Here is a 20,015-nt window from a genome sequence, read left to right on the forward strand (position 1 = left end):
GCCAAACGTCCAATTTGCCTGCAATATCGCCGCCCATACTGCCTGCTCATTCAGCAGCAGCTAGCTTTCAGACACCGTACAGTCCCATCTCGCCGATACTTGACCGTAATGGAGGCACACCAAGTATGTCACCCTGGCAATGTCTACTCAAATTTGGGGTGCTACTGCTGACTCCGGGCAGCATCTCCTTCGTCATCTTTCACATCACAGTACCCCAAGGCTTTCTTTCTCGACCTCATCCCGGATTACGTTGCTGGGGTGTATCCTGTTCATCCGGTCATTGCCGAACATGAGCTCCGACAGTACATCGAGGTCATGGACAGCGATCCAGACGTCCGCTCATTCATCTACGCGTTCGGAGGCTGCACGCTGAACTTGACCCGGTATGGTGACCGCCGAACAGAAGAAATCGTCCAAACCATCGAAAGCCTCATGGACTACTCGATCGATACCATGAGGCGAACCCACAAGCATTGCCATTTCTCGGTCATGCGAGCCGTGCAGTCAATGTTCATACACAACTGCCTCATGAGTCTGCAAGGTAGCGACAGCGCATTCTACTACATGCGAGACGCCATTACGATCATCCAGCTGCTGCAGATCGACAAGCCGGAGAACGTGGCCCAGCTGTCTCCTCCCGAACGATCCCGAAGACAGCGGCTCTACTGGCAAGCGTACATACACGAGCGATTCATAGCTATCCTGGATTACCGGCGTGCCATTCTCCCTCCACTCTACACATTGCCAGAAGACGACCCTACACTTCCGATACAGGTCCACGAGGGCTTCAATCAGATCATCAAGCTTTTCCGCATGCTTGATACGGAGTTCCTTGATAGCTGGCTTGACACGCAAGGAGGCAGCGTCACCAGCACGTGGGTCGAGGCCAAGTCGCGCGAGCTTGAAGGTGACCCTGAGGCTGATGCACGGGAGTTGGCCATGTTGTCCATGATGCAACGAGCCGATCTGTGCATCACGCGTGAATGGCTGCGCACTCTGGTCTGGCGCTTAGCTATGAGCCAAACCCTCTTGTCTTCTCGATCTTCGAAAGATTGCCTGTCGCTCTTATTCCCGGTAAGGCTGTCACAGACATTACGGCAACAATTATCCAGTATGTCGCGCCACGACATCGAAGTACACGGAAGCAGCATCACTCAGAAACTTTTTGAGATCACAGACACGATTGCCGATGTTCTTATTCACGTTCCCGCCGCGACTATCGATGAAACGGCACTGAGGATTGACGATTTCCTCTTCATCCTAGACTTTGTCCTGCTGATTCCACACCTTGATCAGACGCGTCGAAGCATACTGCTCGAGAAGCTAGAGCGCCTCCAAACAATGTTCCCTGAGGCACTCAGCAATGCCAGTTCGCCGAACCTACCACACGATGTGAATAGTCCTGGTGGGGTGAACGACCCTTGGTATCAAGTCACGCAATCAAAGACAGCTGCAGGGCTAGAGGATATGGCGGACGGATTGGTGCAGGTTCAAGCCCAAGAAATTCCAAGATCAGAGGCGAGAACTGGACATTTGGCCACATGGAACAATATTTCACAACGCTTGTCCATGCAGGTCGCTCATGTAGCTCAGTAAAATCTAGCTTCAAGCAATGATTTTGTTCATGCGACACTATCTACGCAAGTAAATAGATCCTGCCTTCAAAAGCAGCCAGTTTCTTCTCCTCACAGTTATCCACGCTGCTTACAAGCAGTTCCATCTTCTCGCTCTTCACACTTTCTGGGAAGGCCAGATCCTTCTTCTGGTCCGTGAAGTTGCAAATGCACACAGCCCTCTTCTCATTCCATGTCTTGCTGAAGACAAAGAAGTCTGGGCTCTCCACATCTAGATCGTCGTACTGGCCATGCACAAGGAGATCGTTGTGTTGCTTGCGTACTTGCAGCATGCGCTTCCAGAAAGCGAGCACGGAATCTTTATCGCCTTTTTGTTGCGCAACATTGCAGACCTTTGCGTCCTCAAGAGGTCGCATCCACGGTTCCGCGGTAGCGTCAGGCGGCGAGAAGCCGTTGTGCGTTGCGGTCGACCAGCTCATCGGCACACGAGCATGGTCTCTAGCGAGATGCTGAAGCGACTTATGCGCATCTTCAAGAGCCTTGGGGTCGTCTTTTGTCCGCGCAGCTACCATCTTGTAGTAGTTTGTCGAGTCCACGTCCTTGTACTCGCTCATATCCCAGGTCAGAGGGAAGTTCGTCATGCCAATTTCTTGGCCCTGGTAGATGAACAATGTGCCGCTGAGTGCTGCCATCATCAACGCGAGCATCTTACCGCCTGCGACGCGGTGCTCGGGCGCATCGGAAGTAAAGCGTGTGATTGATCGACTTTGGTCGTGGTTCTCGAGGAAGACAGTAGTCCAGCCATCTGAGGGGGCGCGAATGAGGTCTTGCGTGCGGGCCATGGCACGTTTGAACTGTGGGAGTGTCCAGTTCTTCGGTGTAGTTTGGAATTTGTAGGGGCCTTGGCCAACGTCGACGACATCCTGTGCTTTTAGTTAGTACTACCGATCTCTTGTTTTTGCGCTTTTTCGGGCTTGCTCACGAATTGGAAGACCATGTTCAGTTGCTTCTCTTTAGCACTAACATATTCCAACACTCTCTTCATGTCTGGTGTGTGGGGGCACTCGCCGACGGTCATAGCATCGTACTTCTCCAAGATTTGGTTCATCTCGTTCAGGAATTCGGCCATCCTTGGGCCGTTGCAGTACTGGTATCCAGCAAACTGCCATTCCGAACCAGGATCGGTGATCGGTGCGTCAAGCATTTCACCTTTGCTGTACATGTTGACGGTATCAACGCGGAATCCATCAACTCCGCGCTGTAGCCAAAACTCCATGGCGGATTTGTAGATGGCTTGTCGCGTTTCGGGGTTTTCCCAGTTGAGGTCAGGTTGCTCGGGGCAAAAGAGATGTAGATAGTATTCTTGGGTATGCTCATCCCACTCCCACACACTACCTGTAAAGTTGCCGACCCAGTTGTTGGGAGCTTTGCGCTCGCCGTCAACATAACGAGCTGGTCTCCAGATGTACCAGTCTCTCTTGGGGTTGTCTTTCGATGATCGTGATTCTAAGAACCATTTGTGCTTGGAGAAGTCAGTTTTGCAGGGTTGTGCCGAGCTGCACCTTCAAGACTTACCTGGTCAGATGTATGGTTGACTACCAGATCCAGTATAATCTTCATGCCTCGCGAATGTGTCTCGGCGATCAGCTTCTCCATGTCTTGGACAGTACCATACGGCCTGTACACATCCTCATAGTCACGGATGTCGTACCCCACTGTTGGAGTAGAAGGTCAATATATATACCACGTGCAATTTGTATAGAGGTAATGCTTACTGTCTACTTGGGGTGAATCGTACATGGGACAGACCCAGATGACGTCAACACCAATGGAGCGGATGTAGTCCAGCTCTGAAATGATGCCATTGAGGTCACCAATGCCGTCGCCGTTGGAGTCTTTGAAAGAAGCGGGGTAGATCTGGTATACAACACCATCTTTCCACCAGGGTCTTTGAGGAACGGTCATTGTGTTGCTGCTGGATCCCCGTGCTCTTTGGGGTAATTTTGATTACCTAGGTATGGTGGGTAGAGATGGTACGCAGCGTCAATGAGGGCAAGCGTTTCTTTGGTGGCTTGCAATGGCACCAGTGGCTTTCTTATAAGCGTCTTGCAATGGGATCTTATCAGATGGAGAGTAGTCGTTGAGATCTGGTCACTGTGTTTGGACCGCATGTGGAGATTCCCCCCACCGGAAAGTTTCTCGGTACAATGACGATTGGCTCAAAGCCGGATCGTGTCTACACATGGCGATCCCCACACAACCCAGCAACAGTCTTCCCCACAGATGTCTTCCATCGCATGGTGTTTCAACGTTCTTTCCCGCGTGTCCGATATTGCGGGATTTAAGCGAGGATGTATGCGGGGAGATGGTGGGCGCGACAGGCTATCGATTCATGCTCTCGGTCCGAGATAAAAGGCAAACCGCGTTAGTGGGAACGCTCAGTCGCATTTCCGTGCCACACGTGATGGTCGCTTCGGCTTTCGGGGCTCGTGCACGCAACCTTGACATCTCGGTCCGGCATCTTGTCGAATCACGACCTTCACTCCTGCTCCGAGTTTTCGATGGCACACCCGTGTCGGCGGGCCTCACCAGCTACAGCCTAGCCTTTCAAGCCATAGTGCTGCGCGATGAAGATGGCCTCACAGCTGCAAGAGTGGCGTCCTCCCCGCATCCCTTGACTGCCTCCACCATCCCCAGTTTCTGACTTGGCACGAGCTCTGTCTATGCATGGGTATCGCGTGTCTGGGGTCGTGAAGTTGTATAAGTAGAACGGCGGTATCCACCACGAGAGATCACCATCCAGCTTCGAGTCCCACTAGCTCCACGTTTAGGAGAGGTCTGGGTCTGACCCACAGCATCCTACTTCATCCTTTGGACATACCCACACTTGTCAAGCCACCTGGACATCGTCTCATCCTCGGACACGACCATCATGTCTCGCCGCAACAGCAGTGTCGTCGCTATCGACGCCGAACAGGCACGCCGCCTTTCACTCGCCGTCACGGACATCAAACAAGTCGCCCACGATGCCGGCAACGCGACTCGATCAGAGCAGCAGATGACCCTACGCCAGGGTATCAAGTTATACCCAAAGGCCATCGCCTGGTCCGTCCTGCTCTCCGCAGCCATCATCATGGAAGGCTTCGACAAGGTCTTGATCGCCAACCTGATGGCGGTTCCTGCCTTTAAGCAAAAGTTTGGCGAACAACTTGCAGATGGCACCTTCGAACTCACCGCTGCGTGGCAAGCGGGTCTCACAAACGGTGCATACGTTGGAGAGTTCACAGGTCTGCTCCTGAACGGTCTCATCGCGGATCGTTTCGGCTACAAGAAGACAATGATCGGCGCGCTCTTCGCTGTGAATTTCTTCATCTTCATCGTCTTCTTCGCGCAGAACATCACCATGCTTCTATGCGGTCTCATCCTGTGCGGTATCCCATGGGGTGTATTCCAGACCCTGACTTGCACCTATGCCGCCGAAGTCGTACCGGTGCCACTTCGACCAATTCTTACAACATACGTCAACCTCTGCTGGGTCATCGGTCAATTCCTCGCCTCTGGCGTTTTGAAGGGTGTAGCCGAGCGCCCCGACCAATGGGCATACCGCATCCCATACGCCCTGCAGTGGCTCTGGCCTCTCCCGTTGATGATCGGCATCTCGTTCGCACCTGAATCTCCCTGGTGGCTTGTACGGAAAGACCGATGCGAAGAAGCAAAGAAGATGTTGATGCGCCTCACATCACCCGAAAAGCTGCCCGACTTCAATGCCGATGAGACCATTGCTATGATGCGCCACACCAACGCCATGGAGATGGCGGTCTCTGAAGGTACTTCGTACTTGGACTGTTTCAAGGGTACAGATCTCCGCCGAACTGAAATCGCCGCCATGGCATGGTTTACGCAGGCCTTCTGTGGAGCAGGTCTTATCGGTTATTCGACATACTTTTTCCAGCAAGCAGGCCTTAGCGACGCGGATGCGTTCTCCATGAGTCTAGGACAATACGCAATTGGTGGCGTGGGTGTCTTCATGGCCTGGATCCTCATTCAACGTGTAGGACGTCGCACATTGTACGTGTATGGCGATCTCGTCATGGTTATGTTGTTGTGTATCATCGGAGGTCTCGGTTTCATTCCAGCCGGCAACGTTGGCGCGCAGTGGGGTATCGGCGCCATGCTCCTACTTTTTGCAGCCGCATACAACTGCACGGTCGGACCTGTCTGTTACTCCATCGTCGCAGAGATTCCATCCACTCGTCTTCGCCAAAAGACTGTCGTCTTGGCCAGGAACTTCTACAACATCGGTTCTATCATCGGCAATGTTATTACTCCACGTATGCTCAACCCCGGTGCTTGGAATTGGGGCGCAAAGAGTGGTCTGTTCTACGCCGGAACGTGCTTTTGCTGCTTTATCTGGGCGTTCTTCCGTCTTCCTGAGCCAAAGGGCAGGACTTACGGAGAGCTCGATATCCTCTTCGAGAAGCGTGTCCCGGCTAGGAAGTTTAGCAGCACGGTCGTTGACAGCTTCCATTCCAGTGATACCGAGAGCGATTATACCGAGAAAAAGGGTGTCTCGGCCCATCTTGAGCAGGTCAACTCTAGGGATGCTATTTGAGCTGTGAGATCCGCCACGGAGGCTTTATGATTTGTAAATATTATGTGTGACGAATTATCGACTTGTCGTAAATAGAGGATGCATCTTTCATCGTAATAGAATATGTTTCTGCAGATGCTAGTGTGCTGTGATCTTACGCGGCCTCAAGCTTTGGTGCGGCAGCAAGCGACGTGCGATTGTTGAGTCTACTGTGAAATTAAAGCAAGGGGGGCTCGCCACAATTGCCCATTTGCGGTCCGGCCTAGTCACGATTCAATAGTGGGGTACATAGGCCCGGGAGCGGTCCTTGCATTCCTTGCTGCTCGCTTACTTTCCCCAAACACAAACGTGGCGTTCCCTTCTTCCCATCATCGATGTAGGTGAGAACTTAGCAGTGCGGGTCCGGACTGCGTCGTATCACCACCGGGCAATTAGTCATCATTTCTCGAAATGCCCAATGTTGGCAGACCTTCTCCAGGTTGCAAGACATGTAGGGACCGCAGGATCAAAGTATGTAATGCACGCGTGAGTAGATATTTGGCCCACTAATCCGCTGTTCCAGTGTGACCAGAAGCGGCCTTCCTGCTCGCAATGTCTCCGTGCCGGCAAAGAATGCCATGGATACCGCGACGTGGCTTCCCTAATGTTCAAGAATGAGAGTCGCGTCGTGGCAAAGAAGGCGGAGCAACGTTACGAAGAGCTTGCCAAATCAAAAGAACCAAGAACGCCTTTGGGACGTGGAGAACCCAACAGGATCAGAAGCGTGCAGCGGATCTATCCGGTGCAGAGTCCGCCCAAGGCTGAGATCATGGCCTTGCAACCCACGCCGAATATCGACGCCCAAGCGCAAGGCTTCTTCCTCACCAACTATGCAGGCGCCGCCGATTTCCCTCAAGGAGGCCAATTCGAATGGATTCCCCAGCTGCTGTCACGGCCGAATATCGAGGGTACGCTTCGTGAGAGCTTCCGCGCCCTAAGTCTAGCAATCTTCGCCAATGCAGCGAAGTCCCCTGCCGTCATGCGAAAAGCGCGTGTCGCATACGGTTCTGCATTAGAGGAAACAAACAGAGCGCTCATGTCGCACGAAGCCGCGGTCAAAGATAGCACTTTGGTTTCGGTCATCCTACTTGGCATGTACGAGGGCACGGTATACACGGATAAGAGCTCCATCGATAGGTGGTCAAAACACGTCAGCGGTGCTTACACCCTCTTCATGCTACGCGGCAAGTCGCAGTTCGAGACAGAACTCGGACGGCGAATATTCCAGCAGTCATACGGCGTCGCTCTATTCTTCACGCTTGAACTAGGGACGGGTATTCCAAGTTAGTCACAACCCTGTGCGGACTGCATGTAATACACGAACTGACATCGCACACCAATATCTAGAACATTTGCAAGAGCTGTACGACAGCATCCCCCTGGAATCGGGATTCAACGAGCTTGTAAAGAAATTCATGATCGGCATTCTGCACGTCATGGACGAAGTCGTCAAACTCGGTCAAGACAAGAGCCGAGATCCCGTGGAAACAATCAACCGCGCGAGAAATCTCAGTCAAGAGTTAGAGGATATCAAAGCTCTTTTACCTGCAGCCTGGCATCCAACAAGGGTTCATCTTGATGTACCTTCAGTTCATTACTGTGGAAACACATACAGCATCTGCCTCTTTCCCGTCATGGCGCAGTTGTGGAATTACACCCGGTTTATTGGAATTCAAGTGCACGATATCATCAGAGCAAACCTGATGATGGTTCGTGAGGAACAAACTTCCCCGCTCTACGACGCTGCCAGTTTGAAAGCGTGCATACAACATGAGGAGAATGTGCTACGAGCTAACGTCGCCGCAATCGTTGCCGCAGTACCTCAGACGATCGGCATGGTGCCATCCCCGGTGTTCTCTGCTGCTGGATTGGCCCCCGAAGATGAAACAAAAGATGGACCTATCATGAGAGAACCGGGGACCTTTATCGATTCAGTCATCTCACCGAGACTAATGCAGCTCGTCCAGCCACTGTATGCAGTGGGTACGTGTCTGCTTATTTCGCATCAAATGCGGCAATGGGTCATTGGCATTCTCCATTTTGTTGCATTGAGGATTGGATCAAGACAGGCAGTCGTGCTAGCAGCTGAGCTGCAAAGGCTTCAAGAGTCAGCACCGAGTGTAGCACACGGCTGGCAAGACATAGCCGAATGGCTCGCGCTGGGTCCTGGGGTAATATAGCTGTAAACGCAGAACACAGCCCAGCAATGATCTCAACACCACAGATCGCGACTTGCAATGATGAGCAGGCAAGCGGAACAAAATATGATCTCGCATCGAACAACTCTTTTGCGCTCATGCGCTCGTAATGAGACTTGTAGTAGGACTTCTTCTTCTTCAAGGCCTACAAGTCTTTCTTGTCATTCCTTGAGGCTTCGCCAAATCCCACCCCTGCCATGAATGCTAGTCTGACCAGCCCTGCAAACGCCGTAATGCCTATACTTCCCCAATCCTCCGCCCGCCAGGTGCCTACGCTTAGTCTGCCCTGCTTTGCCAACACCTCCCAGACTGCCCAATAGTACGCCAGATCGACAACGAAGCACGACAACTGGACAATACGCCAGACGTTCATGTCGTTTGTGTATCGTAGCAGGACAGCAGATATGATGCCGAAATTTAGCATGCCCCCGCCACGTTGCTTGAGGATCATGGCGTGGCCGATGTCTGGGGTGGGTGAGGGGATGTGTGAAGAGAGGACGACAGTGGGCATGAAGAAGTCCATGGTTGCGCCCCAAGCGCAGATGATGGGGTCGAGGTATGTAAAGAATATGCGATAGAATGCAGGTATGGAGGGTGCCGTGGGCTGAGACATGATTGCCGCTCGGTTGCAATGAATAGCTCTAATTCGATGAAGAGATGCGGACAGTGTATCGAGTAACGATAATCTGCGTGATGGTGTGGATGGTATGTGTGATGCGTGTCCTCGGTGCTTGAGCAGATGTCAGCTTTGGACCCCGCGCCAGTGGGTCTAGCTGCTTCTGTGCTGCATTGATGGCACAGAAGACTAGGTCGCTTGCGACTAGACTCGTATACCAACAAACCCGTGCTGCAGGCCTGCTGCACCTTGAATCCTTCAGCTTCGATCTTCTGTTGCGGAGACGCGTGAGGTCGACTACCACAGTATCGCAGCCTGTTGTCCGTGCCTGCCTGCTACCTAGATGTTCTCCATCACACGGAGATGGCCCCATCTGCACAACACATCGCGTTAATTTGGGCGAGGCAGCAACAATCGATGCTTCTAACAACTGCTGATCGGAGTCGGTCCCGTGTGGTGGATCCCCAGGCTGCTAGCGCGGATCCCGAGTGTTGTGCCTGGGATCCACGCCGTCACGCCATGACCTAACACAACAGCTGGAAGCCGTTGCAGATATCCACGCCTCGCAAACATTCACCCACTCCAAGCATGAACACACTGCGCCGCTCGAATTTGGGGGCTTGTCTCAATCTGTGACAACACCTCGTACCTGTTAGATCTTCGTTGTTGCTCGTCCGGGGCCGTTCCGTCTCTTGCACTCGCACGGCGGTTAGTCGAAACTGCTGAATGGACGCGTCCATGGCTCATGCAAGCGGCGCCCCATCGATTAAAAATATTCCCGAAAGCCATCCTGAAGACATGGAGCTTGTGATCGCATGGCAGAGTTCACGCCCTCGTCATAGCCCGCTGCGCGAACGGTGAGGCTGTGGGTGCCAGACGGGCTTCGCGACGCGACCTGACCCTCAACCCTCGGAACCATGACGGATGCACACGATGCATCCACCAGCGATGGCACGCGCTCGACACCTAGGCATTTCCACAGCCCCCAAAGCCGTCGCTACTGCTAGTGAATTACGTCGGTGTAACACAGTCTCGAGCGCTACCTGGCTACCTAGGTCGTTGATGCGCGGCCCAAGGCATCCTCAACAAAGTGGACATCATCAGAATGTGCCACGCATGAAATAGATGTTTATGCGGTCAGAAGCTTAACTCGAAGCGTATTACTCCTTTCATTCCAGTCAGCCTTATAACGGTTCGAGGTCCAGATATTGACTGGTAGTTACAGGGTTCGCGCGCGCCGTACATCATGGCTGAGTAACGTCAGTTCTCGCTACTCCACCACTACGGACCGATGCTGCCTACGACTTGAGCAAGTTCACCAGGCTTGCTATTACGTTAATTATCCCTGGCAGCGAAGCTTCTCGTGTACAGCGTGTCGGCACGGATTCGGGTTTGCATGGGAAGTAGCATTCCTGCTGCAAGCTGGATCACGAGCCTCGCCTCCGCTGCGGTGCGCCAACGCCGTGCCTTGCATTATCACTGCGACTCAGCCTGCGATAGCTGAGCTTGACCATTTAGCGGCATTTCTGAGATTAAGGTCCGGCGGCAAAACGAGATAATTCTCTGGAGAAGGCAATTCCTTGATCGTCGGCCGCCCCTAATTTAACCGCGTCGGGTTAAAGCTTTCATCGCTTCGCCTCAAGCAGACTGGGCATTCGGTCTACCGATGCAATGTCATTGGTGCACAACGAGGAATGCTCGTGAACAAGTGGGTATTATGACAGTTATGCTGGCCAAAAGCAGATGATTGATGCGATAAAGACACCAACGTGCACGGAATCGCGGCAAATGTCCGTGGTCACCCTACCGCACTCGCTCTAGTAAGCCAGGCAGTACTGCGGCGTTGACAGATTTCCTGCCCTACTTTCGGTTCTCCCCGAGCAAGCCACATCCGCTTCACACGTACGAATGCCTTACGGCACGGAAGGCCTACTCGTTAAGCGCCGTCGTGAGATGGAGGACATGCTCTGCCTACACGATGGATCAACTAAGATGGTGGCGTGGAGCTGGGGGAGTTGGTTTGATATATAGCTCCTTACTGGACTTTTAGTATGAAAGTAACCCATAACGAAGATTCTCCATGTCAGCAGAGCAGTTCTCAAAGCTCTCTCTCGGAGAGGACATGGTTACCACTCGTGCCGGGGCCGCAAGGGCCGCAAGAGCTAGTACACAATCATCGGGGCATTCTGAGGAAGATCAGCCCATACCATCCGTCGAGTCCACCGTTTCCCCTACGCCTTCCCTGGTTATATCAACGAAGAACCTTCATTACAATGTCTCGGCCTTCGACACCGACCTACGAAGGCGGGCCAAAAGAGGACTGGAAGGTAGCGATATCAGGCTCAAGTACTGCGCAGTCTCGGAAGATGATTATAGCCCGAATGGCAGCCCAAAGAAGTTCTTCCATCTTGACGACGACATCATTGTGGCGATGGGTGGGAAGTTACGAAGACCTGAGTGTACGTGTGGCGCAAACGAAAAAGGTCTCGCGTGCAAGGTACGCTCTCGCATACACAACCATTGACGCATCACTAAAAGTAGCCCCAGCACATCTATTGGGTCGGAGACCAGATCATCTCAACTTCTCCAGACGATATGGTCAAGACGCCTCTTCACCTTTCTCCCGATGGCTCGAAGATCGAAGACGTCAAGCCTGCGGAACTACTGGACACCAAAGGCTTAGCCAATATCGCCAACGACCTGAAGTGGGTTTATCGGGATGACAATCTGCCTGAAGACGACGACTTGAAGAAGACAGTCGTTGACATGTTTTCGTGCTACGAGCCACAAGATGCACTTCCTGGAGAGTTTCGACATCCCGAGTCGCCTCTTACTTCCGAACGATCCAAGAAGTACCAGGAGTTGACAGAGCTCTTTACGCAGTACGCAAACTGGTATCCCAGCCTATATCTCCAAATGCGCAAGATCATCGACCCGGACTTCGAAAGCCGTGTCTTCTTCGAAAAGATCGACAAGCGCATTACTTCCACCTTCGACGCTTTGGATGAGTACATAGCCAAGGGACCATACAACCTCTCTCAAGGCCCCCCTCGGTTCGACGTCTCCAGTTGTGCACAGAAGTTGACATCACTAGTCAAAGCCATTGATGACTTCTATCAACGCCATGCTGACGTCGAAGACGTGGCCGTCCGAGCAGCGGCGGCTCTTGTTACGATTCTCGACCGTGTTACGGACCGCGATAAGAATGCATATGAAGGCGTCAAGTGGAGTGTGATGGAGGCCCTATCAGACCCTGTTCAAAGCAACCTATACGTTGCGCTGATTGGAGCAGCATCAGATGACGACCCGCCATTTGTTCTCGCTGCACTCGGGTTCTTGCCCCAAGAAGACGTATACCGTAACCACTGGGCAATGCTACAAGACATCGAACGCAAGCTAACAGATTCTCATGCGCCCACTCATTACATGGCTCTCTTCCGCGATGTCGTCTACGAGAATCGCAAGAGGTCGGGTTCGGAGGTACACGAACGAGAATCGAAGCGAGCAATGCAGTAATGTCGATCTGCAAGCAGACTACCTCGTGCTCGACACAACAGTTGAGTTGGTATGTAGTCGTCCCACTTTTCCTTTTGGTCTGGCGTTGGCGGCTTTTTGCACTTTTTCCATTCCTTTCTCTGTGACTTTTTGCACCTTTTAATACCTTCATGTCTTTCCTTACGACGTTACGGCTTTCCGCACGCTAGTTGAATTCTTCATTTGGATACTCAAGGTCGCCGGACTTCGGTCTGTATTCGCTGGCCTTTGTTATGTTGCTTTCTGTCTTTCCTTCAGGCCACCCGATTTCGGTTTTTGGGTAACCGAATGATTCTATATATCTCCGATTCTTTCCTTTGCCTTTTCTTTGACCGGTTGCTTGCGGAGCTTTTGATGTTGCCGTACTTTTAGCCGGGTACAATTGGTGTACCACTTTCTCTTCTCTACACTCCTTGTATCCATAATTTACACAAACACATTTATACAGCGGTCCATCGTTGGCGCCGTACGCTGCAAATCCATCATCGTCCGCATAGTGCGAAATAGAACGAGCTCACTGAAATTGAAAGGTCAATGCGTGATTGGTTTTAGCATAGTAAACACAAAAGCGGTGGAGTGCGCCCCCTAGACTGCAGGCCTCAGCTGATACCGGCTCCGCATGCATACAGTGCCAAGCTCCGATATGTAGAAAGATTCCGCGGAATTGGGAGCGTGGCCGACGGCTGACTGACTCAAGACGAGACCGGACCGAACGAAGTGGATCTGGCGCAGTTCGTAGCTGAGCTTCGCATGCTGTAGGCTCTCGCGCTTGGTCAAGCGCCAGAGACAGACTGTCCCCATGCACCATGAGATCCATGTATCTATAACACTAAGTACTAGACCAAGCTTCATCTCGGTGTGGATGTCGGGAGTCTGCTTCTTGTCGCATACAAGACAACAGGTCGGCACCGGAGGTCCACAGCAGCCAATCATGCATGGCCCAGTTACATGTCGTACAACGACTCTGTCATCTATACGTGTAATTGGCCGCTTATCCAAACGCTAAGTTCGTGGAACCCATCTGGCCTACACACGATGTGGCCCAAGTGGGTGTCGTTCATGTTGCGTGCATTTGGGCTTCGAGATGGTGGGTGTTGCTCCGGTGTGGGAATCAAGAAATCCACAAACTAGCGACAAACCTTCCCCTTCTGCTCGCGCTCACTGGAATGGCGCATATGACGCTTACTGTATATTCCCCGCAGTATGCGACGTCTTATGGAGGCTGCTTTTGTCAGAAGTTCCGCAGGCTCCGCACAACCTGGACCTGCATCCAGGACCCGGCACCCCACAGAAGGCGGTTGCATGTAGCAGACACCCGCTCCGGGAAGATTCCGAACAGATGCGGACATGATGTAGGCGCCGTCGGTTCGATCTGTGCAGAGCAAGTGCCATGACTATGTACACATAGACTCAAACATGTGAAGCACCCAGGTGGCGAGATAGCTCATACCAAGCTCATGCTAGCTAGGAACTTACCGTGTCGGTGCTGATCGCGATAGTCGTTGTGGGCACTGAGGGTGGGTCAAAGGGCTCGACTGCGGGGAGTGCAGCGGCTAGGCTCGAGTTGCCCTCGAATGTGGTTGGATGTCAGATGAAAGGGCCACGCATCGTGCATCCACGTTCTGCGGGGAAGGGATTGACGCTAAGCCGCTCGCGGCCCTAGCGCAGATGGGCATCCTTTGGCAAGCGCAGCCAAGCCACCCAGTGTTGCTTCCATATTACTCTCCTGTCTATCATTCCTGCTCCTCTTCTTTTCGACCTTCTTCTCTTGTCTTGTTGCAACATCGGACACGTGTTCTGCTAGTCTATCCTATCCTACGCGGTTTCCCTGCGGACGTAAATCGCTTATCACGCCATCAACCCCCGCTGACTGACGTACTACACCCCGTCCGTGCGCCTAGCGACTTATCAACCATCCCACCCCTTGTTTTGTTTCTCTACGCACCCCATCTTGATTTGCTCTACGCGCATGACCCCTCAACTCAATTGAGCACTTCACACAGACCCTGAACCTCCCTCAAACCTCGTTGCCACGCCCATCATGTCCTCCAACGGCCGGAACTCTCCCCCGCTCGCCTCGCCGGACCCTCGCCGACGTGCTTCAGTGACCAGCCAGACGTTCCAGGACCTGTTCGGCCGGTCAAGCGGCTATGTAGGCCAGCAATCCGGAGGACAGGCTGCCACGGGCCCCATCACGACAGCTGCTGCCAACGCTCAGAGACGGCGGCTTTCGCTCACCACCATCGGTCTGGGTGCTTCACCTGGCCAGACGTCCCCATTCCTCCAGACCCCGCGAACCCGCACCGAGAGCATCTCCAGCGCCAACTCTGGCTCGGTCGACGAGAGCCCCTTCGAAGATGACTACGCCCCTTCCACATCTGCTAGCAGCAGCAACCCAGCCACACCCTTTGCTCGACGGCTGAGCTTCGGAGCTCGTGCAATGCGGGATGTTAGGCAGAGCAACGGAGGCGTTGGGAACCCAAATGGTAGACCACCCATCCATAAAGCTTCCTCTCCCCCGACTGGTCGAGGTCGAGGTCTGTCTTCATTGTCACAGTCATTGCCCTCTTCCGCTACCCTGCTTCGTCCCTTTACCCATGCACACTCGCGGCGATCTACTTCCATATCACACATCTGGCCCTCCACCATTGCAGAGCAGTCCGAGAATATACTTGGAAACTACTCGCTAACGTCGTCTTCAACAGGCGAAGGTTACAATTTCGCTGAGAACCTCCGATCGCGAGCCGAGCGAGGCTCCATCTCCGGCCCCCCTCCCATGCTGAGCCCTTCCGGTCCGACGCACCAGCGTGCTAAGAGCGTTACGATCATGGAGCCACCCGTTCGTGAGATGCCCAAGCCTAGAGTGCCTGATGCCATGCAGGAGCGGATCCTCAAGGGCGATTTCTACATGGACTAGCTTCCCCATATGACTTGACATTTAGATCTCCGGTAGGTCATATCGTTCACATTCTTTCTTTGTAGTGGCTAATCTCCGCGATGTATAGGACATCTACCTCATAGATGAGACGTCAGACTCCTTCACAATCGTGTATCAGTACTCTACCGCCTACGAAACGGAAACTTTCATACTCCAGAACAACCTTATACCAGGCCTTCGTATCGCTCATGGCCATGAGTGATCGAAGGATTATAAAGACAGCTTTCGTGGAAACCAGGCACGTAACGGCGATTACTGCACCTGGCACCATCATAACTCGGAAAGCATCGTCATGTGCAACTATCACTACTGGAAGCATGCACTACGATCGTTCTACCAACGTCTTTCTCTGCCAACTTGGGCAGATTGCATTCCACGACGTGGACTTTATGGCGTCTTCACCTGATTATATCGAACTCGTATCTCATGTTCCATCAGTTCAGGCGTCCGGTCACGATGAATGAACGAAACCAGATTGTCATGCTCACGCGATGAGGCTACATCAGTGCAGCAGGGGTTAGGAGTTTATGAAGAATATCACGCAGGATGGAGGTCGGCACCTTTGGTATCAAACATGTACCAAGACAAATTGCAGATAGCAGAGCAGTTTAGTGCAGCATCGTACAAAGAAATGAATAATTGACCAAACTGATGCTGGCATCCCTTGCGCTTAACGGTGTGTTGGTATGCGTCATCAGTCCCACTTTATGTTTCAAGTAGACTGATCGACGTTGGATCGTACGCGTGGAGGAATGTGGGATGTCGATCGTTGAGTCCACCTGAACTGATAACGATTGGACGTGCAGCATGTCTGGCTGCGAAACAACATGAGAACGCGAGTGCAAGTCAAGATATCGCTCGCACAGCTCTACCAACGCTACCGGTCTCAAAGAGTTCAGTTAAGCCAGCGCCTAGACATTCCTCCAAGACCCACTCAAACCTCATTCCGTAGAATGTCTTCCATTTCTTCGTTCGCCCAGGTAGTACGCCTGCAAACTCGCCCCTCAACTTCTTCCTCTCCGCTTTGATATCATGCGCCGCGACATTACCGTCCCATCTCTCACGCAGAACATCTAGTGGCATCTCTCTATGCTTTGTCTTCTTCAGCAGAGTGAGTAGGTGGTTCCGTGCATCAACCAGCAGCTTAATGTGTGTGCCCATGTTAGGCAGGGAGAAGTTGTACTGTGCTGCTACGGATGGGCGGGATCCGGATAATGAAGTGCCGCCGTGAATGTGCTGGGTTGCTTGCGTGCCGCCGACGGCGTCTAGAGAACCGGCTGCGTGGCGGGATCCAGATGTGGAGACGGCGAGGAGTGAACTGGCTCCTGGAGAGGCGAAAAGCGAGGTGTTGGAAGGGTAGCTTGAGGCCGAGGTGAGGAAGCCAAAGGTTACTAGGGCGGATAGCTGGGGAGAGGTGAAGGCTGTGCCGGGGATGGATGTAGATGTCGGGTTGGCGTTCATGGCTGTTATGTATTTTTCTGATTCCACTTTAGTGACAGATGATATAGTGGTTGGTAAATTTGATTACCTTTCAGATCTTCAGGTAGCTCAGCATGAGATTGCACGAGGTTCTGCCACTCTCTCACCGAAGCGATACCATCACCCACTGCAGCAGCACCAACCCCCCGATTTGGAATCGTCACCCTTCGCAGAATACCCGCTCTCGCTAGCTCAGCGATTTCTCGCTCAATTCGTGTTGACGAGGTGCTGAGTGCGTCGATATGCGCTACCGTGACAAACGGTGGCAATCTTCTTCGGAAATTCAAAACCTCTGCTATCCTGGTCGAGTTCATACCAGCCTTCTCTGGCATGTCGCTAAACATCCTGTTGCAGATGTACTCCATGTACTGTGGGACATCGCGAAAGTTTAGGTCGTCGGAAAGAGAGGCTATCACACCGGTATCATCTAGTTCCTCGTCATCATCAAAGGGAGTGGTGGTGTCGTTCGGTAGCGACCGCCTCTTTGAACTCGCTGCTGAGGGTGATGAAGTTGTTCGTTTGAGACCCAGTGCTGCGACGGCACTTTTTCTTCTTGGCTTGGTGATGCGAGACGAGTGTGCTGCTGTAGCTTGGAAGGACATGTTTCAGGTCTCGCTCCCAAAAGGACGAAGTAACACGAACGGTCAGTCAGGAGAGAGATAATCTTTGCGCTTCAGTTGCACATAAGCAAAGAGCGTCATGGCAACGCAGTAAGAGCATGTCTTGATATTGACGAATCAGGAAGTGGCAAACATGTGAGACGCGGTGTCGAAGGCTTTGAGGCTGCGGTGGAGCATGCGCCACACCCTCGCGTGCTGGCTAGGTAGGAGCGAGCAGCTGGCATGGAGAAGGAACGACGGGGTCATAGAGAATGGCGTAATTTGTCTGCATCGAGCAGCCTGAATGGAAGCGACGGATTATCAGAGGCGTGTACTTTGTAATTGATGGATCAAAATGTTCAGAGGTGGCTGTTGATGTTCCTGTTTGTCGGCTTCCTGGCGATGCCGAGCCGTGGAAGGAACCACGCAGCCACCGAGGTACGTCATTTCCACGCGCGGAATGTCAGGAAGGTCCAACGCACGCTATGCGCGCCAACAAAACCCAAAACATGCCCATTGCACCCACCCTACGAAGCATCTCCCCCCAACTGCTCCCGTCCCAGCCCATCGCTCGCCATGTCGCTAAATCCCGAGCCCTCGGCGCCTGAAGAGCGGGCTGAGCACCATCTGCCGCCCAAGTCGTACGCCGACGCCGCCGAAGAGGCCCTGGAGCCCCAGCAGCCACAATCACATGCCAACGGCACCGACGGCACCGCCGAACACCACGGGAAGAAGATACTGGGCAAGGCAAACGAGGTAAAGACCAATGGCATCAAGGTCCCCTCTGAAGACGACAAGACATCGCTCGAAGGCGTGGGTCAGGAGCCCCGGAGTCCAACAGTGAAGGGCCACCGTCGCGTCTCATCGCGCGGCTCTCACGGGTCGCTCGGCCGCAAACAGGGCGAGCAGGCGCAGAAAGACATGAACGGAGCACACACGAATGGAAATGGCAAGGGCAATGGCGACGTGCTGACGAGTGTGAAGCCGCAGCAGGAGTTTCAGGTTGCCAAAGCAGACCGCAGAACCGACCTCAAGCGCAGAAACTCGGAGCTCACCACAGGACGACAGGCTGGCGCGGGATGGTCCCAGAGCAAGTAAGTTGACATGCACTCCGTTCAAGGCGTACCATGCTGACCGTCGCAGGATACGCTTTGCGCCCATGAACGTTCCCCTCCAGCGCCGCCTCCAGACCCTCGCCGTCCTCATGCACACGCTCAGCATCGTCGGCGGCCTTGCCATCTTCTTCTTCCTTTGCAGCATACCCCTGCTCTGGCCCATCCTCCTGCCGTATACCATCTACGTCCTCTTCTCCAACGCGGGCACGTCGGGCGAGCTGTCGTTCCGCAGCGACTGGTTCCGCCGTCTGCCCGTCTGGTCGCTCTTCGCTTCATACTACCCCGCCCGCCTACATCGCTCCCAGGAGCTGGAGCCCACTAGGAAGTACATCTTCGGCTACCACCCACATGGCATCATCTCCCATGGCGCCTTCGCTGCCTTTGCAACCGAAGCGCTTGGCTTTTCGCAGCTCTTCCCTGGCATCACCAACGCCCTGCTGACCCTCGATTCCAACTTCCGCTACCCCATCTATCGCGAATACGCCCTTCGTCTCGGCATGGCCTCCGTATCTCGCGAGTCCTGCGAAAACATCCTCTCCAAAGGCGGTTATAACAACGAAGGCATGGGCCGCGCCATCACCATCGTCGTGGGCGGCGCTCGTGAATCCCTCGATGCGCGCCCCGGTTCCATAAAGCTCGTCCTCAACCGCCGCAAGGGCTTTGTCAAGATGGCCATACGCACCGGCGCCGACCTCGTCCCTGTCCTCGCCTTCGGCGAAAACGACGTCTACGACCAACTCGATACCGACTCGCATCCCTACATACACAAGTTCCAGATGCTCGTCAAGAAGTTCATGGGCTTTACGGTACCCATCTTCCACGCGAGGGGTGTCTTCAACTACGACGTAGGCATGATGCCGTACCGGAGACCCATCAACATCGTTGTCGGTCGCCCGATCAGGGTGATGCAGGACACGCACCCAGACAACGATTACATCAACGAGATACATCAGCAATACGTCGACGAGCTGATGCGCATCTGGCACGAACACAAGGACACTTTTGCCAAGCACAGGACGGGCGAGCTGGAGATCGTCGAGTAAGCATCGCTGAGCTGCTTTCCTTGTAATGGCTGTCACGATGCTGTTCTTTCCCTTCTATGTTGTATTGTGTATTGGATCGTAATTGGGTAGAGCCTGAAAAGCGCAGATACGAAATAGCAGTCATAACCCTTTGAATAGCAATGATAGATCATCATCATTCCCATTGATCCTTGGCATGGTATCATGACAAACGCAACTCGCCTCATATGAAGTCTTAGACAATGTCACTATGCAAGTTGATTAGGTTGAGACATGAACGTTTCTTGAACTTCTAAATCGATATTCCAGA

At 53.2% G+C, this 20,015-nt stretch overlaps 9 protein-coding genes across 9 annotated transcripts; 6 read left to right on the forward strand and 3 right to left on the reverse strand.

Annotated features, from left to right (window-relative positions):
- Positions 1-108: 108 nt before the first annotated feature.
- J4E79_006195 (uncharacterized protein) lies at positions 109-1,596 on the forward strand (the record flags this gene model as incomplete). Its single annotated transcript, XM_049355067.1, has 2 exons — positions 109-123; positions 211-1,596. 2 exons carry the CDS (start codon positions 109-111, stop codon positions 1,594-1,596), a joined length of 1,401 nt encoding a protein of 466 aa, XP_049210463.1.
- Positions 1,597-1,636: 40 nt separating this feature from the next.
- Positions 1,637-3,539, reverse strand: J4E79_006196 (uncharacterized protein; the record flags this gene model as incomplete). Its single annotated transcript, XM_049355068.1, has 4 exons — positions 1,637-2,497; positions 2,557-3,096; positions 3,150-3,289; positions 3,350-3,539. The coding sequence occupies 4 exons, from the start codon at positions 3,537-3,539 to the stop codon at positions 1,637-1,639; spliced, it is 1,731 nt and encodes a 576-aa protein (XP_049210464.1).
- Positions 3,540-4,506: 967 nt separating this feature from the next.
- J4E79_006197 (uncharacterized protein) lies at positions 4,507-6,186 on the forward strand (the record flags this gene model as incomplete). Its single annotated transcript, XM_049355069.1, has 1 exon — positions 4,507-6,186. One exon carries the CDS (start codon positions 4,507-4,509, stop codon positions 6,184-6,186), a length of 1,680 nt encoding a protein of 559 aa, XP_049210465.1.
- A 622-nt stretch (positions 6,187-6,808) lies between these two features.
- On the forward strand, positions 6,809-8,384 carry J4E79_006198 (uncharacterized protein; the record flags this gene model as incomplete). Its single annotated transcript, XM_049355070.1, has 2 exons — positions 6,809-7,487; positions 7,552-8,384. 2 exons carry the CDS (start codon positions 6,809-6,811, stop codon positions 8,382-8,384), a joined length of 1,512 nt encoding a protein of 503 aa, XP_049210466.1.
- A 163-nt stretch (positions 8,385-8,547) lies between these two features.
- J4E79_006199 (uncharacterized protein) lies at positions 8,548-9,015 on the reverse strand (the record flags this gene model as incomplete). The annotated part of the gene is made up of 1 exon (XM_049355071.1): positions 8,548-9,015. The coding sequence occupies one exon, from the start codon at positions 9,013-9,015 to the stop codon at positions 8,548-8,550; it is 468 nt and encodes a 155-aa protein (XP_049210467.1).
- Positions 9,016-11,449: 2,434 nt separating this feature from the next.
- On the forward strand, positions 11,450-12,534 carry J4E79_006200 (uncharacterized protein; the record flags this gene model as incomplete). The annotated part of the gene is made up of 2 exons (XM_049355072.1): positions 11,450-11,515; positions 11,566-12,534. The coding sequence occupies 2 exons, from the start codon at positions 11,450-11,452 to the stop codon at positions 12,532-12,534; spliced, it is 1,035 nt and encodes a 344-aa protein (XP_049210468.1).
- A 2,059-nt stretch (positions 12,535-14,593) lies between these two features.
- On the forward strand, positions 14,594-15,469 carry J4E79_006201 (uncharacterized protein; the record flags this gene model as incomplete). The annotated part of the gene is made up of 1 exon (XM_049355073.1): positions 14,594-15,469. One exon carries the CDS (start codon positions 14,594-14,596, stop codon positions 15,467-15,469), a length of 876 nt encoding a protein of 291 aa, XP_049210469.1.
- An 867-nt stretch (positions 15,470-16,336) lies between these two features.
- Positions 16,337-17,571, reverse strand: J4E79_006202 (uncharacterized protein; the record flags this gene model as incomplete). Its single annotated transcript, XM_049355074.1, has 2 exons — positions 16,337-16,968; positions 17,019-17,571. 2 exons carry the CDS (start codon positions 17,569-17,571, stop codon positions 16,337-16,339), a joined length of 1,185 nt encoding a protein of 394 aa, XP_049210470.1.
- A 573-nt stretch (positions 17,572-18,144) lies between these two features.
- Positions 18,145-19,726, forward strand: J4E79_006203 (uncharacterized protein; the record flags this gene model as incomplete). The annotated part of the gene is made up of 2 exons (XM_049355075.1): positions 18,145-18,662; positions 18,712-19,726. 2 exons carry the CDS (start codon positions 18,145-18,147, stop codon positions 19,724-19,726), a joined length of 1,533 nt encoding a protein of 510 aa, XP_049210471.1.
- Between the last annotated feature and the right edge of the window lie 289 nt (positions 19,727-20,015).

The sequence above is a fragment of the Alternaria viburni genome, assembly GCF_023758015.1.
Source record: "Alternaria viburni strain BMP 2772 chromosome Unknown scaffold_12, whole genome shotgun sequence".
NCBI classification, from domain to species: domain Eukaryota; kingdom Fungi; phylum Ascomycota; class Dothideomycetes; order Pleosporales; family Pleosporaceae; genus Alternaria; species Alternaria viburni.